Genomic DNA, 13,130 nt, shown 5'->3' on the forward strand with positions numbered 1-13,130 from the left:
TCTGGTCGATGTTTATGCTGTGCCCGACCTTTTACATTTATTGTTCATTTGCACCTTTCTACTCCACAAGATAGTTAAGGCAAATATTCTTAATTTTAAGAGGAGGAAACAGAAGCCCAGACAGAATCAGTTGCCCAAAGACCCCAGGCTGGGCTGTGACAGACCCAAGTGCTTTTTTCACGCTGCCAACCCCCTAGAGCCCACTTGAGGCCCACTGTGGACCTTATCACAGTGAAGGCCGCGCCTGCCCCACCACCCCCTTGCAAACTTCAGTCTCATGGCCCCTCGGCTATTGTTCTGAGCTAGACCTTTCTCTATGATGTTTGTATTGCATGAACTTTTCTGTGGAGGAAATATGCAGATCGAGGTACCAGAATCACAGGCTGCTTCATCGAGCACCAAGGGAGGGCCTGCCTCGATGCGTATTTAGTTTTGCTATTTAAAAATTTTTAATTATGAGAGATGCCCTTACTTTGTTTGGGGAGGCTTACATCACAAGATGGGAGCCAAAAGATGTGATGGCCCCTACACAGCCCTCACACACCCAGACCCTCCCCCTCAATAAGGAATCTGACAAAAGCAGAGATGATTAAAGTTTAAGATCCCTACCAAGAGTATGTGCTGGTTAACTTGAAGGAGAACAAATGTCTGATGGTTGGGTCTCTGATGAATCTGGTGGAGGGCTGTGATGCGGAGGAGGGCGGGGGCCCAGGGGCCCACCTCTGGCTGCTGAAAACTCTTCCAGTCGGTGCTGCTAACCCCCTTATAATAACCTAAGCTTGCTTCCTACAGGAGTCTTTCTTATGAAATAAGTGGCACTAAGGGAACTATATTCAATATCATGTGATAACTCATAATGGAAAAGAATTTTAAAAAGAATGTGTATATATATCTATGTATGACGGAATCACTTTGCTGTACAGCAGAAATTAACACAAAATCGTAAATCAACTATATTTCAATTAAAAAAAACAAATAAAATTAGCGGCACTATAGCTTGGCCTCAGGGCCACCATTTAAAATTAAAGGGGGAGGGCTTCCCTGGTGGCGCAGTGGTTGGGAGTCCGCCTGCCGATGCAGGGGGCGCGGGTTCGTGCCCCGATCCGGGAGGATCCCGCGTGCCGCGGAGCGGCTGGGCCCGTGAGCGGCTGGGCCCGTGAGCCGTGGCTGCTGGGCCTGCGCGTCCGGAGTGTGTGCTCCGCAACGGGAGAGGCCACAACACTGAGAGGCCCGCGTACCGCAAAAAAACAAAACAAAAAAACAAATGAAAGGGGGAGACCAGAGGCGGCAGCAGCATTATTATTATTATTTTTTGCGGTACGCGGGCCTCTCACTGTTGTGGCCTCTCCCGTTGCAAAGCACAGGCTCTGGACGCGCAGGCTCAGCGGCCATGGCTCACGGGCCTAGCTGCTCCGCGGCATGTGGGATCTTCGCGGACCGGGGCACGAACCCGTGTCCACTGTCTCGGCAGGCGGACTCTCAACCACTGCGCCACCAGGGAAGCCCAACAGCAACGTTATGTTAAAAACCTGAAATGCACAGCGTGGTGGGCAAGCTCCATCCACTTTCCTGAGGAGACAATCCCACCTGACAACTACAGGTAATTGAAAAGCTCTCGCGTCATGAGAACCTACTGTATAGCACAGGGAACTCTACGCAGTGCTCTGTGGTGACCTAAATGGGAAGGAAGTCCAAAAAACAGGGGATATATGTATACATATAACTGATTCACTTTGCTGTACAGTATAAAATGACACAGCAGTGTAAAGCAGCTATACTCCAATAAAACAAAAACAGAAACAAAAAATAAATAAATAAATAAAAGCTCTTGCAAAGCTTTGGGTGGAAAACCAATGCAGTTTCCAGACTCAACCAATCCCATATAAAGATCTGAAGAGTTAGTCATAAAACATCCATGGCAGACATCAACATTTACTTTCCCAATTACTCATAAATAACCCCCAAGGACTTTTCACTGAAACTCTGACAACAGAAAAATAATGACCCCCTTAGTAATGAAGTTAGTATTTGAGGGAGTTGACTGGATTAATTATTGGTTATCAGTTTAAAACCTCTTCATTTCTGCTCGTTTTTCCCCAGACGATCATCACTGAACTAACATTCAGTTTGATATCTGTTGTTGGCAATAAAGTGGGAGTTTCAACGCTTAAAGGGTTTCTGCCTTCAGGGTCTGCAGCTCATTAGAAATATTGCTTTGTCTGGTTCATCCTATACATGGATGAGTCATTCTTGATATCAGGGAGGTGGAAGGGTGGGAGACTGCTTAAGTAAGGGCAATTTCTGTTCCGAACATTAAATGTGCAGCCTGCTTGTAGAGTGGCTTTATGAAGTATCTTCCACGTTTCCTCCACATAAAGATCATAAATTACGAAGCAGCACCTTGGATTAAATGAGATTCATGATAAAACACGAGCAAAAAGAGCAATTAAGAGCTTCCTCCTCCTGGGCTTCCCTGGTGGCGCAGTGGTTGAGAATCCACCTGCTAACGCAGGAGACACGGGTTTGAGCCCTGGTCTGGGAAGATCCCACATGCCACGGAGCAACTAGGCCCATGAGCCACAACTTCTGAGCCTGCGCGTCTGGAGCCTGTGGTCTGCAACAAGAGAAGCCACGACAGTAAGAGGCCTGCGCATGGCGATGAAGAATGGCCCCCGCTCTCCGCAACTGGAGAAAGCCCTCACACAGAAACAAAGACCCAACACAGCCAAAAATAAATAAATAAATAAATTTATTTAAAAGCTCAGGAAAAAAAAAGAGCTTCCTCCTAGAAGTTATAAAATATTTTATGGAATTTAAATTCCCGGCCCAAATATAACACAATAACTTTCTTTCTTTGCACACCTAGGAAACAACAGAAGAATGTACAGAAAAGTGGTTTGTTGAGGTCCAGGGCATCATTCTTATCCTTTCTTCCCGTGGTTTTTTTTCCCAGGGACAGGATGATAAAGTGTGGACTTTTCTTCCACTCCTTGCTCTGCATTGCACACCAGTGTTCACATGCTTGTCTTTCACGTGTTTGCTTGTTTGATGACCTAAACAAGATGCTAGAAGGGACGGGAGAGGAAGGAGGAGGAAAGGTACTTCTCCAGGTGTTCTGTCAGCCCCGGGTGTGCACAGATTAGCCAAAGGGCTTTGGCCGTTGAAGCAGACCTGTGGCCTGTTGAAGCTAAATCTACACCAAAGGCTTGTGACCCTCAGAACCTATGGGCGGAACTCACCACACAAAGCAGAAGAGGACAGGGACGTGGAACCCACCTCCCGAACGAGCCTGTGTGTGAGTGAGACGGGACCAGCCCCACTGGCTTCCCTTAGTTCCCCGACCAGGGATCGAACCCGCGCGCCCTGCATTGGACGCGTGGAGTCTCAACCACTGGACCACCAAGGAAGTCCCCGGAACCTGCATCTTTTATAATGGGCAGTAAGCTCATGTGCTTTTTGCTTTAGAGGGAGAAACAATCTCTATCCTCCAAGGCTGTTTGCTGCACATACAAACATATTGAAAACATTTGTCCATAACTAAGGCAATGTCTGCCCACAAACATGCAGAAACATGAGAGACCTGTGTAGAACTGTCTCCTTACAAGGATAACACTGAATTTATATATGTGTGTGTGTGTGTGTGTATAAATGTGAGCAAGTCAACAGCACTAACATTAAAAGTGCCCTTTTTTAAATCCCCATGTTTGATAGGACTTCCTACCTCTAGAATCCACCAAAACAAGATGAACCCCAACCAGCAAGGTCATTTAATACACCCTACTTGAAGAGCCTAACGCCAAAGGTAATATGTAGCAGAGATAAATCTGGCCTTATTTATTCAATGGAGCCAATAAAAGCACCAGAAAAACAGATTTCCAGGACCTAATTTGCAGTCGTTCTCGTATCAGTACTCTACTAAGTTGCCCGCCTGGTGTGCTGTTGTGGGAACATCCACACAGCCGAGAGGTGAACAGTCCAGTCTTACACAAACAATTCATCCCCAGGCAAGCAACACCACAGTGGCATCAGAACCCTTAAGAAGTGAAGCATTTCCAGCCCTTGTGTCTGAGTCGGGGGGGAAGGGAACTCCATGAAGTCTGGACTGTTCTTTCTTACTCACAGAAGACCGTGAGAAGCCACCTGATTTTCACAGGCAAGTCACAAACACATAGCTAGTTCCGTCCCGAATCCCAAAGGGAATGGCACTAGCTCCCAGTAGTAACTCTCCAGGATCCTTTGGGTTGAAATAAATTCAAGGAAGAAGAAAAGAGCAATGTGGAAAATCACCGGTCCCCCCTGTCTGTGTCCAGTTTGAAACTGGCTTTCCCAAAGTTCCAATTACCAAATACACTGAGTTCTTCTGTGTTTTCGGACAGACCACAGACAAGGAGTCCTCCCCACCCACAGTACTTCCCCGCCAAGCCACCTTAAGCCATTTGAGCCATCAAAGGGTCCTGAGGCTAGTGCCCAAAGCAGGGGTGAAAGGAGGGGGATGACAGGGGTGGGAGGAAGCTCCCACAAAGTGCCTACACTCAGGGAAGGTCCCTAAGAAGCAGAGGGAAACCCCAGCACCTTTGACTCAGAAGCAAAAATGAGGTGGGAGCAGGGGAGTGTCGATCAGCAGTCACACGAACAGGTGGCTCTGGGCCTGGGCGTCTCAACGAGCAACACCCGAGGGGCAGCGAAAAGAACGACAAGCTCAATCCCAGTGGGCTGGGAGTGGAGCAATGCCCAGAGCAGCACTAAGCCACAGGGCAAACATCTAGCTCCCACTCTGACCGTGGAAAGGGACAAGCTCATCTCCCAGATGCTCCCCAACCTGCATCTCCAGGTGTGGGCCTCGTGCTTCGCTGGCTGTCTCTTGGCTGTGGCCCCTTCTCTGTACCCCTCCATGAAATGGTAGTCATGACTCAAACAGGGCTCATGTTCCCAACCATTTAGTCTTCTTGGAAAGAGCCAGATACAACCACGTACTCCCCTACTGTTGATAAACTGATTCTGCGCAGCACACAGTCCTTCGTGGGGACTCCAGGTCGTAAATGAAAATCAAATATCTGTGTGTTGCAAGAATTGGAAACCACATTACCCTGGGCTTCTCTTTCTCCTAATTTTGTTCTCTCAGGAAACTGATGAAAGGGCGCTCCATGCCAAGCGGCTAAGGCCAAGCCCAGGAGCTTTTTGTTAGGGGAGAAGGCATAAGAGCCCAGAAACAGAGGGGCCGCGGTACAGAGCCTGGCTGCCCTACAGCTCGGGAGCCCTTCGTTCTCAGGACTGAGAACCGGCAGGTGGCCGAGGACCCCTCTGACCGCAGAGCCTCCCCACGCGCCCCCGCCAGCTCAGGGGCCCGGCTCACTGTAGATGGAGTTCCCAGCTTTCACTCCTGTGCATGGCACTGAAAGTAACCCCTGTAAGAGGCAGATAAGCCTAATGGTCAAAGGGTTTGAATCTCAGCTCTGTAACTGTGTGACCTCAGGTAAGCTGCTTAACCTTTCTGAGTTGATTTTCTAATCTGTAAAGTGAGGATAATGCAACGCACCTCATGAGATTAATGTCGAGATTTAATGAGATAAGGCAGGTAAGCACTTAGCACAATGATCAAGAAATGGGAACTATTATTATGATTGTTGTAAATGGACGCCACTCCGTAAAGTTTAAACTTAGATTCACCAGTGTTCGAGCGATCACTGGGCCAGAAGTTGGATACTTTGGAGTCATTTTCCTAGTCCTGTGCTTTAATTCCCCTCCAGTAGAAAACACAAGGAGAAATAGATAATGTGCTCACGTCACAGCTGCCACCTGCCGTGACAGCACAAGCAGGATGCCATGTGATCAGATGTGTGCATCAGACTACACAAGAATGACCCAGTGGCCCAGGGCCGCTCAACCTGGGGACCTTAAAAAATGCCTGAGCTCTGCTCCTACAAATTCTCATTAAGTTGGTTAGGACTGGGGTCTAGGCATCAGCTGTTTTTAAAGCTTCCCAGGTGATTCAAACGTACACTCAGGTCTAAGAATCACTCTCCTAGCTGGGAAGGAAACAGTTGAGTTTTCTTGAAGAATCTTTTATCATATTTATTCAATTGGCAAACACCAGGGGCTTAATTTATAAGACCCAGTTCTAACCTCAAGGATCCTAGAGTCGAACAGAAGAGATAACAGGTGAATAGCCAGTAGTGATACCGTGGAGACATGCCACGAAGCTGTGCACACACTTAGGAGGGGTCCAGTCCAGCTCTCCAGAGAGAGCCTGTTGGTGGAGAGTGTGTTCCAGACCCAGGCAATAGTTTTAGCAAAGCTTTGGAGGAAAAAAATACAGAGAACCTTCCAGACACCCCAAGCTTGTGGCTTGAGCGCTCAGGGGAGTCAGGGGATGCCAGTCCCTGAGCAAGGGCAGGGAGGAAAGGCAGGCAATGCGTGATGTGGTAGGATCAGAGGCCTCTGGAGGACAAGTTCATTCTTATTTCCTCTGAAGACCGTAACTTGGGCTGGTCAAGCCTAACAGAAGTCCTGCGAATTCTGATTTTTCTGTACTCACAGGGTGCACGGGTTTCTAACAATAATTGGAATATCTGAGTAATCTGAAATCTTGAGGATTTACACCAGATGGGCAAAAGGGAGTTTTAGTGAAATGCAAGGGGCATGGCCTGAGACAGGGCTGGACTAGAAGGCAGGCAGGGCCAAGGGCACAGAGTCACCTTCTGTTTCCTTCTCAAGCCGGGGATGTGCCCCGGCCCCTTTGCTTTCACTGCCTGATCTGGAGACACCTCAGGTGAGGTCTAGGATCAAATGACCAAAGACCTGAAAATGAAAAGCTGATATAAATGCTTGGGACCCTTGTCTGCAGAGCATCTGACAAAGTGAAATCATCACGTCAGTGTTGTTTTTTCCAAGGCAAACACGTAAGCAGAATTGTAAGCAGCTTCATTTATTTGCGTAAATAGCTTGTAAATAAATCATTGGTAAACATTACAAAATTAAATACATTTTCAAAAGCTTGCCAGTGTACATAAAATTCACAAACATAGTTCTTTTAAAAAATAAAATATGTTCAGAGCACCCTTGATATAAAATGCCTGACCCCTGTCCTCTGACAGGGTCACCTAGAGACACCTTACAGTATGGGGGGTTTCTGTGGGGAGGCAGTGGGGACCTCCTGGAGGAAAGCAAGAGTTTCTCCTCTGACCTTTGACCCCGCCCACATCCATCTGCATTTTGATCCTTCTCCAAGCAGTGGGGACCTCCTGGAGGAAAGCAAGAGTTTCTCCTCTGATCTTTGACCCCGCCCACAGCCATCTGCATTTTGATCCTTCTCCAAGGATCTGGTATAGAACTGAGAGGGGCAGGGTAGGCATCCCAGGCTCCGCTCCAAGCAAAGGGATCAGGGTGCACAACTAGGGCCAGAGTCCTCACCACACGCCACTGAGAGAAGCCAGAAATGAAATCTCCACCATGCTTCCAAACCAGCAAATGCTCCTGTATCCACCTTCTTGAGAGGAGGTGAGGCTTTCTCTCTTTTACACCTGCTCATCACTCAGCTCACCCCACCCTGGTCTGATGCTGCCCGGGCACCGAAGTGACCAGAACTACTTCTAAGGAGGAAGAAACTTAATCTGCTCACTTCCTTACGACCTGCTTTCATGGAGAGAGAATAATACCTAGTATTTGGTTGAAAGCAGAGGATGAATCGCTACACGGCGCTTCCTCGTTCCACTGCAAAACACCACTCAGGTAGCGTGGGCATTTCTCTAGAAATCTGAATAAACATTCAAAGAAAGGGTTCAGAAAACTCGAATAATACCACAAAGGAGGCAATAAGTACATAACCTGGCAAAGCATCCGATTAACAAAATGATACAAAGTCCATAAATTAAGCCCTTGACCAACTCCACACGGTTGTAGTGTAGCTCATTAAAATAACGGATACACTGAATGCTTTCACTTTGATGCATAAAGTGAATGTTGTAGGTCTCCAGCGCTCACGTGAAGAATACCTAGTGGCCTCGTGACAACGTACGTGCCGTGACCTCCAATGAAAGGGCGACCGCCAGTGTATTCCATCAATGTGAAATAAAACTCACATCAACATGTTAACTTAGTTGCCTGAAGATATATACAAGCACGAGAAATTCAACTTCTGAGTCAAATGTACAACTTCAGAAAAAAGTCTAAGAAAACCATCATCCCTGTATAGGTAGGTCCTAAACATCTGGTTTCTCCAAGAAGATGCCTGGCCCAGCCCAGCCCTGCGTGTCTGCCTGGTTTGTCAATCCCTGGTGGGCTGAAACCAGAGTGGTGATGTCTTTGCTATTAAAATATTACACCATCAAAACCTTTAAAAACAACAACAAAAAAAGTAACATTCCTGAATAAATGTCGAATAGATACCACCCCTCCCTACCCCCAAAAAAGTTGCTCATAAGGACAACTATTCTTTAATAAAAGTCTTCGTGAAGTCGAAATCCCTTCTTGGGTCTCCAGGAGAGCTCCACCTCGTCCGGAATTATACAGTCTTCTTCTGTGGGGGGCTCAGTTTCCTCATGCCTCTTATCCGGGAGAGCAGCTCCTTGATAAATTCCTAAGAGATCAGGAGAAGTTATTATGAGGGGGTCACGCTATTAAAATTTGGGTTTAAAATCTGCTTGAAGTCATTGATGTCAACTGCAGTTAACCTTAGTTGATGAGCTTAGCTGGGTGTGTTAACTCAACTGGTACAATATAGGACATTTTTTAACAAATGAAGATGCTTAACCTTCACACCATCCTGCTTTCTCACTGTTGGACTCTTTAGAGAGAAAACCAAGCTGCCTTTACTCACTGACGTTAACCACTTGGCCCCTGGAGGCCTTTGTGGCTTAGATCAATGCCTCCCAACCTTTACTAAATCTTTAATCCGTGCATACAAATCGCCTGGGGAGCACGAGGACTCTGAATGAGTAGGTCTGGTTACGGCTGAAGCTTTTGCATTTCCAACTGGCTGCCAGGGTTAGTCTCTGGACCACACCTGAAATAGCAAGACTAGACCAGTGGTCTTCAAATCTGAGTGCACATCAGAATCACTGGTTGGGGGGGGGGGGTGGACCTTATTATATAAACCAAAGAGTGCTGGGCCCACTCCCAGAGTTACTGACTCATTAGGTCTGGGGTGCGGCCTGAGAATTTGCATTTCTAACTAGCTCCCAGGTGACACCTATGCTTCTGGTCTCAGAATATTCCTGAGAACCACTGGTCTAGATCACAGTAAGAGTCTCTTGACTTTATTTGACTACAAATCACAGTTTGAAAAGAAAAACAGACACGTTTACATTTACAGCCCAGTACGTACGTACAAAAACATACCTGAAGTAAGAATTTAAAGAATAAATACTTACTATATGCCATGCACCCTATCGTTCCTGTTTAAAAGGTAATGCTGGGGGAGACCCACTAAAATGATGTCGTGACTATTCATGGATGAAAACCCAAAGATTAAATAAAGGACAACCTGGAATGCTTCCCACTTGAAACCCTCAGCAATCTTTCATTGTTGCCTCATGTATTAAAGTTTTTGCCTACCAAATGTCACATTTATTAGATAACATTACTTTGTCCTCCTTTCTTATATTTGTTGAAGCAAAGCTGACAGCCAGTCAGACTTTCTGATCAGCAAAGGACAGCCAGTGCACGACAGAACTGTGCACAGTAGGGGCATCCCAGAGCAAAAACACTAAGGAGGCTTTCTCTCCGTCACGGCCTCCGAAAACCAGCTCTCAGACAATCTCGCCTACCAATTACAACCCCTAGTCATAGGGATAGACCCCTAGTCTATCCATGGTTATAGCAACCTAGACTAAATGATCCCTGTGCTTCTCTCCAGCACTAAAACACAATATGCTTAAATAGTTAATATTTTATTAGCCACCACGATTTCTTTTTTTAATAATCTTTTTGCTATTCTAAAAATAACATGTGCTTTTTCTAGAAAACCTAGAAAATACAAACCAGCAACAATTACTCTTCAGAATGAACCACTATTAACGTATTTTCTTCTATGGAAATTATTTTTACCTAATTAAGATCATACTGTATAAATATATCTTTTTTTCACTTAGCATTATGTCAAGGCTTTTTCCCACAACATTAGTCTTTTTAAAAATTAATTTTAATGGTTATACGGTCCTTTATTATATGGATGTTCTACAGTCGGCTCAATTCCTCCATCACTGGATATTTGGTTGGTTCCTGGCTTTTCAAAATTATAAATAATGCCACAGTTAACATCTTTGTGTATAAATCTCTCTCTGCAATTTGGATTATTCCCTTTGGAGAGCTATCCAGTAGTAGGTCAAAGGACACAAACATTTTAATCACCACTGTTTCTGAACTTGGACACAATGGAATACACGGGAGGTAAAATGACACCCTATTTTAGTTTTCTGAACACTACTTTTATCTAATTTAAGAACTTTCTAAGATGAAATAATGTCAAATTTCCCCACTTATATTTTCCCCACTTATATTCAATTTTCATTTTGTAAAGTTAAATGCATTTCCTGTTGCCCCCTTTACCATGTGGTTTAAACAATACATAGGATACTGAGCATACAGTTTTAATTTCATTGTTTTTGCAATCTGTTACTCAAATGACTGTGAAAATTTCAGCACTGGAGTGTAGTTTTCCTTTCCCTTCTTTTTTTTTTTTTTGAAGCAAAGGTCAAAACCACAAACCTTATCATTTATCTTAACTCTGGTCATATTTCTGCACTATTTTAATAACATATTTTTCATAAAGACCATTATAAAAATAAAGACTAAAATCACATAAGGAATAATGTACCCTAAACTACAGACCTTTCTTCTTCAAGAGAAAAGCGATTTGGTAATTTAAATCAAATTCAAATTTTCTCCAAAAATTGGTTATGCTGTACATAAATCTCAGTGATTAAAAAGTTTAAATAATGCATCTTATATTTATGATACATTGACATTAATGAAAAACTAATTTTAAGTTTTATAATAATGCAATTTATATGTCTATAACTTAATATAACTGTATTGTACATATTTTAAACCATTCAATAAATTTGCATAATGAGATGCTCAGCTAAGTTAAAAAATAGCAAGACCAACATTGATTCTTCAGAGAGAAACCTGATAACACCACTTGCACAGAAGGATTCTGTTGATCACAGATGATTCTCAAAGAAGATTCAAGGATCTCTAATCAAAAATAATGGGCTTCCCTGGTGGCGCAGTGGTTGAGAGTCCGCCTGCCGATGCAGGGGACGCGGGTTCGTGCCCCGGTCCGGGAAGATCCCACATGCCGCGGAGCGGCTGGGCCCATGAGCCATGGCCGCTGAGCCTGCGCGTCCGGAGCCTGTGCTCCGCAACGGGAGAGGCCACAACAGTGAGCGGCCTGTGTACCGCAAAAAAAAAAAAAAAAAAAAAACTGACTGATGGGTCTTGGCTTATATTACTCAAAAATACTTTATATAAGTAACAACATATCTCATTCACTTCCAAAACAGATCACCGGGACTTGGGTTGGGGACACTACTTTAGTCAAAGAAGGACTGCCCCTTTGAAGAAATGACTTCTGAGTTGCAACTTGAATTAATAAAGAGAGCCAGCTTGAAGAAGATCTGGAGTCTGGGTCATGGCACGTGTGCAGAGTCACTGCAGAGGAACAAGCAAGGAAGTGGGTGTTCCTCGTGCAGAAAGGCCAAGGTGAGCGTGACGGGCGCCATGCTGGAGGTGCGAGGGCTAGCTCACCAGGGCCTTGTAGGCCACAGTAAGGCCACGAGGGAGTATCCTTGGTGTAATGGAAGACCACTGGAGGCTTTAAGCAGAGAAGCAACATCGTCTGGTTTAGGGTTTTAAAAGATCCCTTTGGCTGCTATGTGGAGAATGAGTTTTATGAAGACACGAGTGAAAGAGAGATCAGTTTGGAGCTCTTGCAATGGTCCAGGCAAGGGATGCCAGTGGCTTAGAGTAAGTCCATGGAAGCCAAAATGGAAATAAATGGGTAGATCTGAGATCCATTTCAGAGGCAGAGCCTAGACCTTGCTGCTGGACTGAAAGTGGGAGTAGGTGCAGGGAGCAGGCACAGGAGCAAAGGAAATGAAGGTCACTGATCCTTAGCAGAACACTGGCAGAGGGTGGTGATGATTACTGAGATGGAGGTAACTGGAGGAAGAAAACAACAAGTTTACAGACTTGAGTTGCCTAGTAGGTACCTGAGGGTAAGTGTCAAGAAGTCAGATAAATGTAACTTCAGGTCTCAGCTCATGGCTGAAGACATAAATATGGGCATCACCAGCATCTAGATCAGTGGCTTTCACCTAAAAACAAAAACAAACAAAAACCCCTAAAAATCTCTATGTGATCTATCCATGGTTATAGCAACCTAGTACACAGAGATGCAAGAAGGAAACAAAAGTTTTCTGTAAAAACGTAACTTTTACTACATGTGAGATATTTTCTATTCTATTTCATCTTTTGAAAAAAACTACAGGTCAAGACCACTTAATGGTTACCACCTATAGTTTGTAAACACAATGATCTAGACCCAGGCTATTCAATACAGCAGCCCCTAACCACAGGTGGCTATTTCAATTTAAACTAATTAAAATAAATAAAAATTAAAATTCACTTCCTTGGTCACAGTAGCCACATTTCAAATACTCAATAACCATATACATCTAGTGGCTACCACATTGGACAATGCAGATATAGGATTTTTCCATCATCTCGGAAAATTCTATCGAACAGCACAAGATGACAATACTTGGAATCACAAAACCAGCTGAGAAAACTTTGGAGGAAAGTGTACATAGAGAGGAAGAAAAGGCCACAAGCAAGGCCAGAGGCCCTCTAACAAGTGGGATCTGGCAAAAGAGTTGCAGCCAGCAAAGGACACCTTAAAAAGAAGAACCAATGAGACAGGGGAGAACTCAAGAAAGTGTACTGTTTTAGTTTATTTTTAAAATGTTTAAAAAATTTTTTAAATTGAAGTATAGTTGATTTACAATATTGTGAAGAAAGTGTGCAGTTAAAGCCAACAGGAGGAATTGCTGATGAGAGGTTGAATCAGTCAAAGACAGAGCTATTGGATTAGGCAAGAAAGGGGCCACTGTGTCCTGGAGGACAAGTTT

At 44.7% G+C, this 13,130-nt stretch overlaps 1 protein-coding gene across 4 annotated transcripts in view; it reads right to left on the reverse strand.

Annotated features, from left to right (window-relative positions):
* Positions 1-6,909: 6,909 nt before the first annotated feature.
* Positions 6,910-13,130, reverse strand: part of PPP1R14C (protein phosphatase 1 regulatory inhibitor subunit 14C) — an 86,439-nt gene continuing 80,218 nt past the window's right edge. The window contains exons 4-6 of one of the 4 annotated variants that reach the window (XR_007470429.1): positions 12,213-12,317; positions 7,239-8,575; positions 6,910-7,150 (exon numbers count right to left, since the gene is read on the reverse strand). Coding sequence is in view for 3 of the 4 variants with exons in the window: in XM_033405030.2 (XP_033260921.1) it covers positions 12,234-12,317 (84 nt within the window). In the remaining variant the exon portion in view is untranslated. Of the gene's footprint in view, positions 8,576-9,825; positions 10,223-12,212; positions 12,318-13,130 lie in introns of those variants that run through there. The other 3 variants (XM_033405030.2, XM_049695159.1, XM_033405035.2) reach the window with 3 other exon arrangements.

Source organism: Orcinus orca, chromosome 12 (genome assembly GCF_937001465.1).
Source record: "Orcinus orca chromosome 12, mOrcOrc1.1, whole genome shotgun sequence".
Taxonomy (NCBI): Eukaryota; Metazoa; Chordata; class Mammalia; order Artiodactyla; family Delphinidae; genus Orcinus; species Orcinus orca.